Below are 16629 nucleotides of genomic sequence, written 5' to 3'. Positions count from 1 at the left end.
GCAAGTTTTTGCAGTTTGAATTTGTAAGTGTGGTGCATTAGGAACATGGTGTATTTGGAATATGTCTCTGTTGAGTTGTGCAGGTGGATCTGGTTTTTGGGGGAGGGCAAAATTTATTATTATGTAAATCCTTGGATTCCCTTTAAAATAGCAGCCCACATCACCGTCCTGACGTCAGTCAGGCTAGAATTTTGAGTAAAGTCCTGTCAATTCCTCTTGCATGACCTTTGACCAACTAGAATGATGAAAACTTAAAAACATGAGTCCTGAGCTGCTAAAGAGTCTGCCTGGATGTTACCTTTGTAAATTTTGCATTCTAGTGTGCAGCTGGGAGTATTCCAAGAGGTTTCCCACACTGAGAAGTGTAGTCACTACACATTTTCACTCTGGTGCTTGAAATCCTTTCAGCTGGTGATGTGCCCACTTTGGCATTTTTCTCATGTCCCGGTTCTCTGCTTGGGGTAATGTCACTGAGACTTCCTAAATGTGATTTCCCAGGAGCTAATCCCAGAAGCACTCATTTAAAACAGATGTTTTCTGATCCTACTGTGTGGAGAGCAATTCAGCTAAGTTCTGTACCTGAATGCGGTGTGATTTATCCCAGCCCTGCCACTTCCTGTCTATGAGACCCTGCGCAAGTCGCCGTACCTCCCTGAGTAGCGTTTCCTCCTGTGTAAAATTAGGAGAATAATTTGTTCCTTATAGGTATGTTGAGCAATTAATAAGATAGTTTTTGTAAAATGTCTAGGATAGTCTCTGGTTTGTTAGAACTCTGTATTATTATTAACAGCTAGTTACACCTGAGAATCAGAAGACCTAGGGCTCTAATCCTATTTCTATTAGGATTCATCAGGACAAACCAAATGTATATGTTCTTAAATAAGATGTTAATTGTACATTTTTGTCCCTTTGGAACTGATATTTTCAGGACAAAAATTAATATTTATTCACATACAGAGTCAGTATTGTTCAAACCCTTAGTAAACATATTCACCATTGTGATCAAGGATGCAAATATGTATGTATGCTTAAATTAAAACCACTTTCACAAAAGAATAGTCATCGTTACAACAAATGATATTTTCTGTTATGTTGAATTCATGGTGATTTCAGCTCATTAAATTGGTTTTACAACCTGCCAATGAATGAAACCCACCATTATTGTAGAATTGGGACCATATCAATCAGTCCAAGGCTATTTTGTTGACAGAGTTTGTGCAGAAACCTCAGATGTGGTTTAGTCTTTTGGGCCATTGTGGAAAGTACTTGCTTGAGTCTATCTCCTACCATCTCTTATCTCACTAGGTGTCAGATTTAGTGGTGGTGTCATGAGCTTGTTCAGACTAGTTACCAAGAATCTCTCTAGTTTATGTCTAGAGCAAGCCTTCTGTCCAAATGGAGATTAACAGTTCTTTTGAATGATGGGAAATCATGTTATGTTGCATCGTACCTGTCATTCTTTGAAAGATATGCCTTTCTCTAGAAGAATGTGTTTACTTTTATTTTTAGGTGCAGAACTATTTGTGCAAATAAATGCTATGCTGAATCATAATTAAATAAAGCTATTAAAAGCAGAGCTGTTTGGGTTGAAAGGGCACCATGGGATATTTTGAAACATATCTATAGCACTGACTGAATAAAATCACAGAGAGAGCTGCAGGGGAAGTAATATTTTTGGGAAGTGTTCTCTGCTGAGGTTTTATAAGAGGCTATCATTCTGGAAGAATATTTATTAATGTGGATTGAAACGGAATCATCTAACATTTGGAAATATTCTTTGGACACTCTCAGTCATAGGATCTCTTCTCATAGGCAGGAGAAACACACAATCAAAAGGTGTAAATGCTGGGCAACAGAAGAGATTTAAAGTACAGAGTATCTTGAAAGCAAATTAAAATTAGATTAAATTTTTAAAAATAATTTTTGGTATTGACCCTTCCAATATCTGCCTCCTTCCACCCACCCCAAAAGAAAGTAGGTCAAAACTTGGAAAATAATAGTATCCATAGTTTTAATTGCACTTAAATTCACAGTGGAATCACTTTTAAAAATCCCCCATCACACGTTTCTATTAGTGTTAATAATCCAAACACTTCACTTCAGGTCCTTGCTGTGTGGGTAACTCTCAGTTACCAAGTGATGCACAGACCTTTCAGCTAGCTCTTGCCTTAGCTTCATATTCCTAGTTTCGTATTTTCATAAGAAGTCTTACAAGTAGTGGAGGGAATTGGGTATTGAACCATAGCTTTTTAAGACATCTCTGTCGACGTGAGGAGGGTGCCAGATCCGAGTGGGGAGTGTGAGCCTCCTGCAGGACAAAACCTCCCAGTTCTACACTGAACTGGGGTCCAGTCCCAACTTTTTCTAAAATTAACCCCTGTCCTTTATGATGATATAGTTTGATGGCATAGTATCATTATTCAAAACACATGGTGTTTGATAACTCGATAGATGCTTATCTGCCAGGTATGGTGTAGGTGTCATTTTGTCTTAATCAGGAAGGAAAGTCAGAATACCTTCTCCGGGCATTTGTCATCCTGGACCTCTGTGTCTCAGCAGCACCTTCTCCAGCCAGGCTCACGGGCCGCTGTGTCCTCCATTGCCAAATATGTACGCATTGTGCTGTGCTTTTTTTGCTAAAAAGATTTCCAAAACTAATGACACCCTTCCTTTTTCCTCTCAGTCTGTTTTGGGCGGGATTATGTTACCAAATCTTGGATTATGCTACGTAAAAAGAATACTTTACATAACTGGAATTTAATCCTAATCTCTCTGTGATTGAAGCTTTTATCAAATAGACTCCCAGCTCAGAATTAATATGGATACTGGTTAGTAGTTTGAAACCTTTGTTTCTTATTTCCTTACTCCTGTTGTCTTTTTGTTGAAGGACTCTAATCCCATAATCCCATTGTCCTACGCTTCCCCTGTTTTCTTCCTCCTCATCAGTCCCATCCCTTTAGGATTTCTCAGCAGGGCTCACCCAGAGGTTAGGTCGCGGGGTGTTCATACTTAGTGACTTTGGAAACCAGGGCCAGCACAAGGGTGAGACGAGCAAGGCACCTAGATGCAAAATTTGAGTAGGCACTTGTGCCTGGGGCCGTGTAAGTGCCGACCCTGTTTTGCTAAATATCTTAGGGTCGTAGAATCTTAGTGTTGAGTTTTATAAGAGATGAAGAAGGTCTGATACATTATAAATACTGGCTCTTTAAAATGAAAACGTTGTATCACTCTTTTAAAGTTTTCCAGTGGAACCAAATACCATAGAAATTTGGATACAAGAGCAAGCTGTTCTTGAAGAGTTAAAAAGTTTATAGTTCCATTTGCTCCTTTAACACATATTTCCATTCCGTATTTCCTATAGAATATTATCCTAACTTAATGTTTTACCTTTGAAGGTCTTTTATGGATTACCTTATCATACTTTGCTATCACAAAAACACATATAAAAATTAAAAAGTTTAAATTTATGTCCTGTGACCATAAGACTTTAGTACTAAAACATTCTTTGCACCAACTTATTGTTAAAAATATTAGTAATCGAACGGTCAAAATAACAAATATCACAAAATTTATGAAAATATTAACATAAAAGGTAAAATGTTATTTGTAAAATTGATTGTTTCAGTTGGGTTTAGGTATCTGAAAATGAATATCACCTACCACTAGAATGAGACAGGATTTTCAGTAACAATTATGTTCTTATTTTTTAATAGATTCAAGGATTAGGAAACCTTGCTCATATTAATAGACAGATGGGAGTAGGAGTTCTGTGTTTTTATCTAGCAATGTCATTTAATTCTTTGACCTTTTCCCAACTGTAGCCCAAAAATCAGATAGTAATGTATTATCAAAAATAATTTTTTATGATCCATAAGCTGACAACTCAATGAGGACTTCTTTCAGTGTTATTGAAAACAAAAATTTGCAAAACCCTAACTTGCAAAAAGCCTTGTTACTTTCTATTGGAGTCGCAAGCATCTCAGTCTCTAGGAAACATACTGGAGAAGCTATGCTAGGACTCTTAACTCCTGATGCGGTAACTGTTTCCTGTCACTCAGGTATATCTTGCAGTGTTGACAAAATTGAAATATTTTTTACTGAAACACATCTTTGCCAATATAATACTTTTTTGATGAAGTTATTTTATCTTACCATGGAGCTTTAAAATTTTTCCCTCAAAATTTCAGATTTAGCTCTTTTACATGATGTAGAATCCCTGCCACATAACCAGAGGGCCAGACCGCGCCCAGCCGCATCCCAGGTCAACTGACTGTCAGGAGTGTGATGGTATTTTTGGATTCAGAGAAACATATTAGCATATTAGCATCTGTCACTGTGACAACATCCCCATTTTGAATTCTAAATCTAACATAGTAAAGATCTAGATAAGATTTGGAGCTTGACAATTTTGGTACATTATAAATATTTGAGAGATGAGAGATGGGAGACAGAAGAAGCAACAGTAGTTAAGCAAATTTTAGCATCTCTACCACCTCACTCTACAATGATCTGAAATCAGAGTATCCCAATGTGGGAGAAATGGCTGGAAGGCCGTTTCTGATATCAAGTCTTTCCCTTAATTGAAACAGGGAAAGTCATGCAGATTAATTGTGCCTTAATTAAAAGAGGCTCCACTGATTCCAGTACTGTATTTCTAAACCTACCTTCGTTTGGTGCCCTGAAGATTTTTACGCTTCAGGGAAAGAATACTATACTATGATTCAGGATGGTACAAAGTATATATTTTTTAAAATAATAAGTAGCAGAAGGGTGACTGTAAACGGAGAAGTGGGAAAAGAGGAATAACATGACATCTTCAATGCAGGTGCATTCTTGGACTGTCAGTTCTTATGGGTAAGGGCAGGTATGGAGGTTGAACATCCAGACATCGATTCCCTTAAGGCACCTCGGCCTGGGAATTGCTGGACAGTCTTTGTGTACCTTGAGTGAATACAGTGTGAAGATTTCCAGCATCACTTGTCCTCTCATATTCCCAGGTAGCGGAGAGCCAGCCTTTGGTTAAATGCCTCCAGAAGAGGGCTGGCACTGCCTCCCAACTCTGGAAAGACTCAGCTACTAGACAGGAAGAATAAAAAAGGAATACACTTTTTGTTCCCTTTTTCCGCGTAGCTTTTCTTAGCTTTTCCACCCTGTTTTTGCCATTGGTTGCACCAAGGTGCCCATAGCGTGGTTCAGTTCACATACAAACATTCCTTTGTTGCTCCATAGTTCCTTCATTTCTGGGTGTGTGTCTTCCACTCAGCCCCCTGTTCCCCCTGGGCTGGTCTGTGTGAGTTGAGGAACAGTGGTGTAACTAATAGCAGAAGGCGTGAGGGCAGCAGGCTTTTTTTAGACTGCTCATTCAGAGGGGTACCAGGAGGGCTGTCTTGTGATGTCTAGTGTGACTGCTTTGGACATAATCGGTTGGTATTCAGATGGCAAGGACCTCTTAGGCAGTGATAAACTAATGGTAGACGTCTTGTGGAGAGGGAGCAGACCAAGTAGCACAAGATGGGAGACACCTTTGTCTCTTCGAGGCCCTTAAATGTAAGAAGGATGACTTTTTACATCAGTGGTAGTTGCGGGCAGTAAAGATGTGGTGGAGAAAGGATTCATTGCCAACTTCATCCTCCAGAATAAATATCTAAGGGACAGAGCAAAGACTGCTGTCAGCACTTGAAGAGCCTAGAAACCCACTTAGTACGTGGGTCATGCACCTGGGTATGGACACTGCCCACAGACTGGCTGCAGAACAGGCCGATCCAGCCTAAGACCTAAGTTGAGTTTCTGTCCATAAGCCACATCTTAAATATTTGCACATTTGGGCATTAGAATGCTAGAGTTTACATATATAAACTACTTTCCATTTCTGTTGACAACAAACTTGGCCTTTGTCTTCCAGTTGTTTATATAATGCTCTCTTTTTTTGTCTTAGTTTATCGGCTGATAAGCAGTTGCAATTAAGAGTTTCTTCAGTTTCATCATTGGTTGCTATTCATTTGCATGGATAAATTTAAGCTTTGCTTTTAGCTGGGTTACAAGGTCGAATTGCCTGGCATAAATATTTAATTTTCTAGCTGACTGAAGCTCCCAGTGATAAAAAGCATTCTAGCTAATGTGTCTTCCTGAAACTTGACTTTCATAATGTGCATTAGTGCCTTTCCTATTACTGAAATATACATAATACTAATTAGTTGTATGTAATATCTAGAGAATGCAATACCAAACTTCATTGTATTGGAACTAAAAATGGTGTCTCCGTGCATTTCCCAGAGGGAACGACATGTAATTGAGTTTTTCATTCCATATCCAGAAAATGTAGATTTTAACAAAATAAGTGTAAGGTTATTAAACATAATTGCAGACTAATAGAAGCAATAAAATTGCAAGTCTGTTGCTATATTTTAAAATAGCATGTGATACTCTTCTGACAGGTGGAGGTTGTTTTTGTGGCAGTCCGGGTGTATTCTCTCAGGTCTTTTTCTTTCCCTTCCACTCATTTTGCCCAGATATATGCCTTTATATTTTCTTGAAGGTTTCCATTCTGAGTTACTAAAAGGAAGAAGAAAGGTGTTTAAATTACTCTAAATTTCAAAAATGAACTTAAAGAATCTTTTAGATTTTTAGGAGCTTCTCAAATGATAAAAAAATAATCTACCCATTGAATTGATGATAAAACGTTGTCCTTCATGCCTTGGTCTCCAGAATTTACACTATGCTCTTCACTGTCTTGCTAACTCATGTACTGTCTAGCCAACTAGTGTTGAGCAGCCAATGGCTAGTAGACACTTTCCTGTCCCATTCTACTTACGTCCGATTTTCCCGGGGAGATATATGTGTAGAAATAATAACATACAGAGAGTTGCTTAGAGTTGAAAGATTAAGTCCCTAGGCCAGGATTCCCATCTGATCTTCCATAATTGGGGAAGGGATAAAATGCCTTGTCACCCCCAGCACATCTCTTATTTCCTCAGTGAGCATTGTATAGTCCTTATAATGGTGTTCATGGGGGGGGGGGGGGGGGATCCAGAATCAAACTTATAGGTAAAGATCTTCATTCCTATAACGAATAAATCCTTTGAATTCCTTTAAAATGAACCTCACCCTGCTATTGTGTGCAACAACGTGAAATGCAGAATACAGAAGAGAGCTGATCCAGAAACAGCAGAGTTTGTGTGGAATAGGCTCATGTCACTACTGCAGTGAACTCCTGTGGTCTTGGTGGTTGGATAGGACAGCCATCTGGGACTCCAGGTAGAGCAGATGTCCTTCCCCCCTCCCTCCCCGTTTAAGGTCAGAACTCGAAAGCCATGCTGCCGTCTAAGTAGTATTTTTATAGCTCAGCTGCCCAGGTGACAGGGCAAAGTAGCCCAGCCTTTGAAACCTCCTTGCCTCTGTGCAGTCTTGGAGAACTTGGAACTCTTGCATGTATTATTAATAATTAATGAAGATAACTAACATTTACTGCTCCCTTAACTTATGCCTGGCACTGTTCTAAGTGTTTTATATGAATTAATTAATCTTCATAAAAAACAGAGGTGAGCGACTTACTCATGGCCACACAAGTAATAGGTAGTGAGGGACATTTGATCTCAGAGCCCAGTCCTTTTTCTTTAAAATAAAATAAAAAAAATGTGGTAAAATACATGTGACATAAAATTTACTATCTTATCCGTTTTTAAATGTACAGTTAAGTGGCATTAAGTACATAACATTGTTGTAATGCCATCACCACTATCACCCACAGACTCTTTTCATCTTGCAGAATTGACACTCTGTGTCCATTAAACACTAATTCCCTGTCCCCTCGCCCCTGGCAACCACCGTTCTGCTTTCTGCTCAGAACTCATTCTTTTAACCATAATGCTTTACTGTCCCTAGAACTTAGGACTGGACTAGCCTGAGCATATTGTGTTGCTCCACTTTTTCTATTATGCCACTTAACACTTTGCTTTTCTCTTGTACATTTTATGATTAGCATAATGAATGTGTGTACAACTGTGTTGTAAGGTGGTCCCATTTCTGTGATGCAAGGTTATTAGCTTTCTCATTCTTTCCTTTTGCCAGGCTGAAAGTGTTAGGTTTCGAAAAGACATGTATTTTATAAAATTAGAATTTTTTGAACATGTTGCTTTATAATTTACTTTTTTCACATTTCGCTGTGTGAACTATTGGGAATCTTAAACAAGAGGGTTTTGACTTCAAGGAGCTTGTATTCCAGTGAAGGAGGTAGGAAAATGCAGTGCATTGTGATAAATGTCCATTAGGAATAAACTCTGGGCAGTGGGAATTCTGTGTTTCCCTGAAAATAAGACCTAGCCAGACCATCAGCTCTAATGCGTCTTTTGAAGCAAAAATTAATATAAGACCCTGTCTTATGCTATATAAGATCCGGTCTTATATTATATTATGTTATACAAGACCCGGTCTTATGTTACATAAGACCGGGTCTTATATTATATTAAAATAAGATCAGGTCTTATATTAATTTTTGCTCCAAAAGATGCATTAGAGCTCATGGTCTGACTAGGTCTTATTTTCAGGGAAACACAGTAGGTGCTTGATGAAATTTTTAAAGAAAGATGTTTTGAAACAATTGTATTTCTATCTGCATATTCCATACTGCAAGGTTGCTTTAGAATAGATGAGATTGGTTGTTTGGTTGTTTTGATGAATAATTGACAAAATGGTAAGATATTCAAAGTATACATCAAAATGATTGGATATATCTTTACATTGTGAAAGAATTCCCTATCAAGTTAATTAACACAGTCACATCCATCACCTCACATACTTACCTCCACCCCCCTTTTTTTGATAACATTTAAATTCTACTCTCTTAGCACATTTCATTTATACAACACAGTGTTACCTATAGTCACCATATGACACAGATCGCCAGATCTCATTTATCTTGTAACTGAAGATTTGTCCCCTTTCACCAACGTCTTCCTATTTCTCTACTCCCAGCCCCTGGCAACCACCTTTCTACTCTGTTTCTACGACTTGGACTTCTTTTTTCAGGTTCCATATATAAGTGATACCATGCAGTATTTGCCTTTCTCTGTCTGGCTTCTTTCACTTAGCGTAAATGCCCTCCATGTTCATCCATGTTGTCGCAAATGGCAGGAATTCCTTCTTTTTTAATACTGATAAATATTCCATTGTGTGTACACACACACACCCCACTTTCTTGATTCATTCATCCATTGATGGACACTGAGGTCGTTTCCATACCTTGGCTATTGTAAATAATGCTGCAGTGAACACGGGAGTATGGATGCTTCTTTGAGATAATGGTTTCATTTCCTTTGGATGTATAGCCAAAAAGTGGGCTTGCTGGAAACTCTGTACAGTCTTCCCTAGTGACTGTACCAGTTTCCATTTCCAACAGTAATGAACAGGGTTCCCTTTTCTCCACATCCTTGACAGCATTTATCTAGTCTTTTTGATAATAGTTATTCTAACAGGTATGAGGTGATACCTTATTGTGGTTTTGATTTGCATTTCCCTGATAATTAGTGATGCTGAGCATCTTTTTATGTACTTCTGTATGTCTTTGGAAAGATGTATGTTCAATTCCTCTGCCCACTTTTTAATAGGATTATTTGTTTTTCTGTCCTTTATATATTTTGGATACTAACCCCTTATCAGAGATGTGATTTACAAATATATTCTCCCATTCATTAGGTTACCATCTCATTTTGTTGATGATTTCCTTTGCTGTGCACAAGCTTTTTGTTTGATGTAGTACCACTAGTTTTTTATTTTGTCGTCTTTGTTTTGGGTCTCGGATCCAAAAAAATCATCAGCAAGACTAATGTCAAGGACCTTACCCCCATGTTTCCTTCTAGACGTTTTACGGTTCCAATTCTTATGTTGAAGTCTTTAAATCCATCTTGAGTTGATTTTTGTGTATGGTGTAAAATCAGGATCCAGTTTCATTTTTTTGCAAATGGCTGTTCAGTTTTCTCAACACCATTTACTGAACAGACTGTTCTTTCCCCATTGTATATTCTTGGCTCCTTTGTCTAAAATTAATTGACCATATATGCATGGGTTTATTTCTGTGCTCTCCATTCTGTTCCATTCATCTATGTGTCTGTGTTTGTGCCATACCATACTGTTTTGATTATTATAGGTTTGTAATATAGTTTGAAATTAGGAAATGTGATACCTCCAGCTTTGTTTTTTCTCAAGGTTGCTTTAGCTATTTGGAGTTTATACAAATACAAATTTTAGGGATTTTTTCCTATTTCTGTGAAAAATGTCATTGAAATTTTGATAGGGATTGTATTGAATCTATAAATTGCTTTGGGTAATATGGACATTTTAACAATATTAATTTTTCCAACCCATGAGCACAGAATATCTCTCCATATATTTATGTATTCTGCAATTTCTTTCATTAATATCTTATAGTTTCTAGTGTTTAGATTTTTCACCTGTTTATTCAAAAGTATTTTGAATTTATTCAAAGGTATTCTTTTAATACTATTGTAAATGGGATTATTTTCTTTATTTGTCTTTCTGATAATTTGTTATTGTATAGAAATGCAATAGATTTTTACATATTGATTATGTATCTTGCAACTTTATCGAATTCATTTATTAGTTCTAACAGTTTTTTGATGGAGTCTCTAGGGTTTTCTGTATATAATATCTCACCTGCAAATAGTGAAAGTTTTATTTCTTTCTTTCCAATCTGGATGCCTTTTATTTCTTTTTCTTGCCTAATTAATTACTCTGACTAGATCTTTCAGTACTACGTTGAATAAAAGTGGTGAGAGTAGGCAACCTTGTCTTGTTTCTGATCTTAGAGGAAGAGCGTTTGGCTTTTCACCATTGAGTATGATGTTAACTGTGGGCTTGTTTTATATGGCTTTTATTATGTTGAGGTATGTTCCCTCTTTATCCAGTTTGTTGAAAATTTTTATGAAAAGATGTTGAATTTTGTCAAATGCTTTTTTTGCATCTATTGAAATGGTCATATGATTTTTATCTTTTTGTTAATGTAGCATGTCATATTGATTGATTTGAGGGTCTTGTACCATCTTTGCATCCCTAGAATAAATCCCACTTGAATGTGGTATGTGATCAATCCTTTTAATGTACTGTTGAATTCAGTTCACTAATATTTTGTTGAGGATTTTTGCATGTATATTCATCGGGAATGTTGGCCTATAATTTTCTTGTGTTCTTATCTGATTTTGGTATTAGGGAAATGTTGGCCTCATAAACTGAGGAATCTTCCCTCCTTTTCTATTTTTTGGGAGTGTTATAGAAGGATAAGTATTTATTCTTCAAGTGTCTGGCAGGATTCACTAGTGAAGCCTTCAAGTCCTGGACTTTTGTTTATTGGGAGGTACTTGATTAGTGCTTCAGTCTCCTTCATAGTAATTGAGCTGTTCAGATTTTCAGTCTTCGTAGGTTGTATGTTCTAAGAATTTATCTATTTCCTCTACAGTGTTCTGTTTGATGGCATCTAATTGTTTAAGTAGTCTCTTATGATCTTTTGTATTTGTGTTCTGTTCTTTCATTTATAATTTCATTTATTTGAATCTTCTTTTTTTGTTTGTGAGTGTACCTAAAGGTTTGTCTATCTTGTTTATCTTTTCAAAACAACAGTTCTCAGTTTCCTTGATTTGTCCCATTGTCTTTTTAGTCTCTATTTCATTTATTTCTACTCCGATGTTTGTTTCCTTCCTTCTACTAACTTTGGGTTTAGTTTGTCCTTCTTTTTCTAGTTCCTTGAGGTGTAAAGTTAGGCTGCGTGTTTGAGATTTTTCTTGGTTCTTAATTAGATGTTTATTGCTATGAACTTCCCTCTTAGAAATGCTTTTGCTGTAGCCTATAAGTTTTGTTATGTTGTATTTCCATTTTCATTTGTCTCAAGATATATTTTGATTTCTCCTTTGACCCATTGGTTGTTCAGTAGCGTGTTGTTTAATCTTTACATATTTGTGAATTTCCCAGTTTTCATCTTGTAATTTAATTCTGATTTCATATCATTGTGGTCAGAAAAGATGCTTGATATGATTTCAGTCTTCTTAAAATTTTAAGACTTGTTTTGTGGCTATTTTGGAAAATGTTTCATGTGTATTTGAGAACAACGTGTATTTTGCTGCTTTTGTATGGGATGTTCTGTATATGTCTATCAGGTCTATCTGGTCTAAGGTGTCATTTAAATCCAGTGTTTCCTTATTGATTTTCTGTTTGGATGATCTATCCATTGTTGAAAGTAGGGTATTGAGGTTCTCTAATACTAGTGTTTTGCTGTTTATTTCTCCTTTCAGATCTATTAATATTTGCTTTATATATTTAGATGCTCCTATATGAGGTGCATAAATATTTATAATTGTTATATCTTCTTGATGAATTGACCACTTTGTCATTATATAATGACCTGTCTTGTTAGTTTTTGGCTTACAGTCTTTTTTGTTTGATGTAAATATAGCTACTCCTGCTTGCTTTTGGTTTCCATTTGCATGGAATACTTTTTCCAACCCTTCACTTTTGCTCCTTGTGTGCCCTTAAAGCTGAAGTGATTCTCTTGCAGGCAATATATGGTTAGGTCTTGGTTTTTTTGTTTGTCTGTTTTTGCTTTTGTTTTTTTTTTAATCCATTCAGGCACTCTGTGTCTTTTGATAGGATAATTTAGTCTATTTATATGTAAAGTAATTACTAATAGGTATGAACTTACTGTTGACTATTTATATGTAAAGTAATTACTAATAGGTATGGACTTACTGTTGACATTTGAATTTTTCTTTTCCTGGCATTTTGTAATTACTTGGTTCCTTTGTTCCCCTCTTGCTTTCTTCCTTTGTGATTTATGGTTTCCTGTGGCAGTATGCTTTGATTCCTTTCTCTTTACATTTTATGTATCTATGATAGATTTTTGATTTCTGGTGGTGCTTCATGAGGCTTACATAAAATATCTTACACTTATAACAGTCTATTTTAAGCTGATAAGAACTTCAAATGCATATAAAAGCTCTACTTTTTACATTCCCTGCATTTTATGTTTCTGATGTAATAACTTACATTTTGTTACATGGTGTACACATTAACAAAGTATTATTATAGTTATTTTTAATACTTTAAATATTTTTAACATTTTAATGTCTTTTATCTTCATACTAGTTATAAGTGATTCAGCTACCACCATTTACAACATTAGAATATTCTTCAGTTAAATATCTCTGAAGAAAGAGTGAACATGACCAAATGAACAGATTAGAAGTAGTGCCCTTTCTTTGACATTAAAAGATCTGGCTCTCTTGCAGCATTGGTGGGAGTATAAATTGGTAAACCTTTTTGGAAGACATTTAACTTGGTAGTCACCATAAAAAATTTTAAATGAGTAGACATTTAACCCAGAAATTCCACTTAGAGAAATCTATAATAAAGCCATATTTAGCCATGTTCTAAAAGATATATGATTAAATAATTCATGGTATATCTATACCTAGACTCTTTTTGTTTTTAACAAACACATATAGCATTTACTAATGTGCCCAGAACTGTTCTAAGTGTTTTGTAAGTATTGATCTTAGAACAATGCTTTGTGGTAGATACTATTACATTAGCGCCATGTTATTGATGAGGAAGCTGGCAGAGTTTAACTTGGCCATAATCACAAAGCTAGTAGGTGAGAAAGCCATCAGTGGAACTCAGTCTGGTTCTCTGGTCTTACCGTTACACTATCCAGCAATCACAAAGTACTTGGCAGATTCAGTGATTTACGCACATGTGTGTAAGACCTCCACAACACAGTAAAAGTGAAAAGAGCAAGTTATGGGTCAATATATAGAGCAGATCCCATGCATTAAAAAACACACAAAAATATATGTGTGTATATGAATACACATCGTGTGTGAATACACAGCTGTCTCCCAAAATGTTGATAGGGCTTTGCCTCTGGGGAGAGGAGCATTTTCATGTTTTTACTTCTGTATTATTATATGTTTCATTGAGAGTTATGTATTCCTCTGTTGGTTTCTTTTCTAACAAATAAGTTCCAGTTTTTTTTACTTCTCCCCAACACTGAATTTCCGGATTTAATGAGATCTTAGGGTATATATAGTTGAACCTTCTTTTCTTTATCTCTTTATAGATTTTTATCCTCCCTGGTCTTCTCATTGAGGCAGAAGCGGTACACTACCGTTTCTTTTAATTATGTTGAGTTGCTACATGTCTTTGTTCTGGAATATTTTATGGTAATGATTTTTTTTTAAGTGTGCTCCAGCTGTAGTTTTGGGAAGGTTGCATTATTTTTAATTGGGCAGATCGGTAAGAATGTGGATATTTAGGGGGAAAGCATCAGAGCTGGGACAGGTAGCATTCAACCTGGATGGCACCTTGCAGTGTTGACCATTTGACTTTAAGTCAGCAGGTTTCATGAAAGATCCGATTCCCAAGGGAAAAGTAAATAATGGTAGGTGGGAGGTTGGGAAGATCATGAGAAAAATACCAGGATAAGTTTGTTACCTAATGAATGTTTCAAAGGACCGGATGGTGCTGTTGCTTGCTGGTGGCATATGGTAAACAGAGTTCAAAGGTTGCAATTCAGGCCAGAGACCCCCTGCCCAATCATTAAATTCTTTTTGGAAGTCTGTGATTGTGTCATTCAGGCAGACAGAATTTAAAATCTATTCTGCAAAATACAGAGTAGTCTTCTAGTACCCTAGCCCACAATTTATGATAGATTGGCGTTCAGAAAGTCTCAGTGTTGTCAGTTAAAAACAGCCTCAAATTTTTCTTGGAAAATTATCCATAAAGATAGTGTATGTGGTTGATCCCTAGTCCATTATGGAGATTTTTGCTTTTTGTGCCTGATCACCTTTATATCCCATTGGCTAATTCAGATCTGAGGCCGGGTTAGTAATAGTCATCGCCTTGTGCTCAGCACTAGATGGTCAAGGAGAATGTTTGCATCATCTTTGTGTTTCCTTCAAGATCTAGAACAATGTACTCCATACTGTTAGGTACTCTGGAAAGATTTGTGAAATTGAACTGATATTAATTTCATGGGTTGCTATTTCTGTTACTTCCTTTCTAGGTTCATGTTATATAAAGATAGCAGCAGATAAGTATGTTGTGTTGATGGGACATAATGGTTTTCATTTTGTTAAACAGGAACTATCCAAGATTACGATGCCAGTCATATTCAATGAGCCTTTGAGCTTCCTACAGCGACTCACTGAATATATGGAGCATACATACCTCATCCATAAGGCCAGTTCATTTTCTGATCCTGTGGAAAGGATGCAGGTATGTGTCAAGCAAGTACTAGAAAAGGTTTAAGTCTTAGAAACTTCTTTACCACTCCTATCCCAAACGCACTGACACCGAATTAGTGTTAAGTCCAATGTGAGGTTGGGAAATGTTAGTAAAACATAGCCAGCATGTTTGGAGTGTCCTCTGTGTTCCTGAGTCTTCATTTTACAAAGTAGCATTCATTGTGTTGGGAAAAAAATTCAATCGTTCTTCTTTCAGACTTTCCCAGTGTTTCCAAGAAGGAATGAATGCACACATACATACAAAAATATGTACATTTATGCTTATATATGTATATATACACACACACACACTGCTATAGGTTAAAACAAAAGACAACAGGAGTGCACTTTTTAATTTTCTTTTGAATAGAAGATGTTTATATGATGTATATGGATGGAGCAGACTCAGGCAGAGTATAGTAGGTACATTGTTCTGCTTCACACAAAGCAAGAAAGTTCTAAATGGAAGCTTTCTGTCTTTTCATTTAATATGAATAAGTTTTCCCAACTTCATTGGGCTTCACACCAATTTGTTCTTTCTTTTCTCCCCTATCCTAAAAGTGTTGTACTTTTTAGAAATGTTAAAGGAATTGAAAGTAGTTTTGGGCTTGAGAGAATTTGTAGAACTTTTTAGAGTGTTATAAAAAAACACAGTTGGGAATGACGCTATAGGAATAGACTCAGTAATTTTCATTCTGAATATTCATGTTTGCATATTAAGTTGCTAGAACCATATTAAAAATCCAAAGCAATTAAACTCCTCAAAATAATTTTGTAAATTACTATGTTCAGCAAACTTTCAGTTCCTGAAAGAATGCGTAGCAAGCTGAGCTGTTTTTAACTTCTAATGCTCCGTTCCACAGTGTGTAGCTGCATTTGCTGTATCTGCTGTTGCTTCTCAGTGGGAACGCACTGGAAAGCCTTTCAACCCGCTTCTGGGAGAGACTTACGAATTGGTTCGGTGAGATCTTTCCCTCTATTCCAGATGGATAGTTGAATTTGCATGATTTATATAGCTTTTCAAATGAAAGAGAAAAAAACTATTTTGAGCATTATCAACAACAATTTTGTATGACTGAATCAAATTAACAATTTTGACTTTTGTTTCTATGATACTTACTGCTTTAGGGACTATGTCAAAAATATTGAAACATACATAAAATGTACCATTATAAAAAGTAATTACTCAAGAACTGTATGACATCACTTATATGTGGGATATAAAACTGAAAGCAACAAATGAACAAGACAAAGAAAGATACAAACCCTCATAGACACAGACAATAGTTTAGTGGTTACCAGAGGATAAGGAGGGGAGGGGCGTAGTAGAAGAGGGTAAAGGGGG

At 36.3% G+C, this 16629-nt stretch overlaps 1 protein-coding gene across 7 annotated transcripts in view; it reads left to right on the top strand.

Moving 5' to 3' along the window:
• Positions 1 to 16629, top strand: part of OSBPL1A (oxysterol binding protein like 1A) — a 210833-nt gene that overhangs the window by 180055 nt on the left and 14149 nt on the right. For all 7 annotated transcript variants that reach the window (XM_019741214.3, XM_019741215.3, XM_088797939.1 and 4 more), the window contains 2 exons: positions 15142 to 15276; positions 16148 to 16245. In XM_019741214.3, coding sequence (XP_019596773.2) covers positions 15142 to 15276; positions 16148 to 16245 — 233 coding nt within the window. The remainder of the gene's footprint in view (positions 1 to 15141; positions 15277 to 16147; positions 16246 to 16629) is intronic.

The sequence above is a fragment of the Rhinolophus sinicus genome, chromosome 4 (assembly GCF_057876585.1).
Source record: "Rhinolophus sinicus isolate RSI-liver-muscle chromosome 4, RSI-T2T, whole genome shotgun sequence".
Lineage (NCBI taxonomy): Eukaryota > Metazoa > Chordata > Mammalia > Chiroptera > Rhinolophidae > Rhinolophus > Rhinolophus sinicus.
Note: the sequence above shows the minus strand (reverse complement) of the source record. Positions and strands in the feature narration are given on the sequence as shown.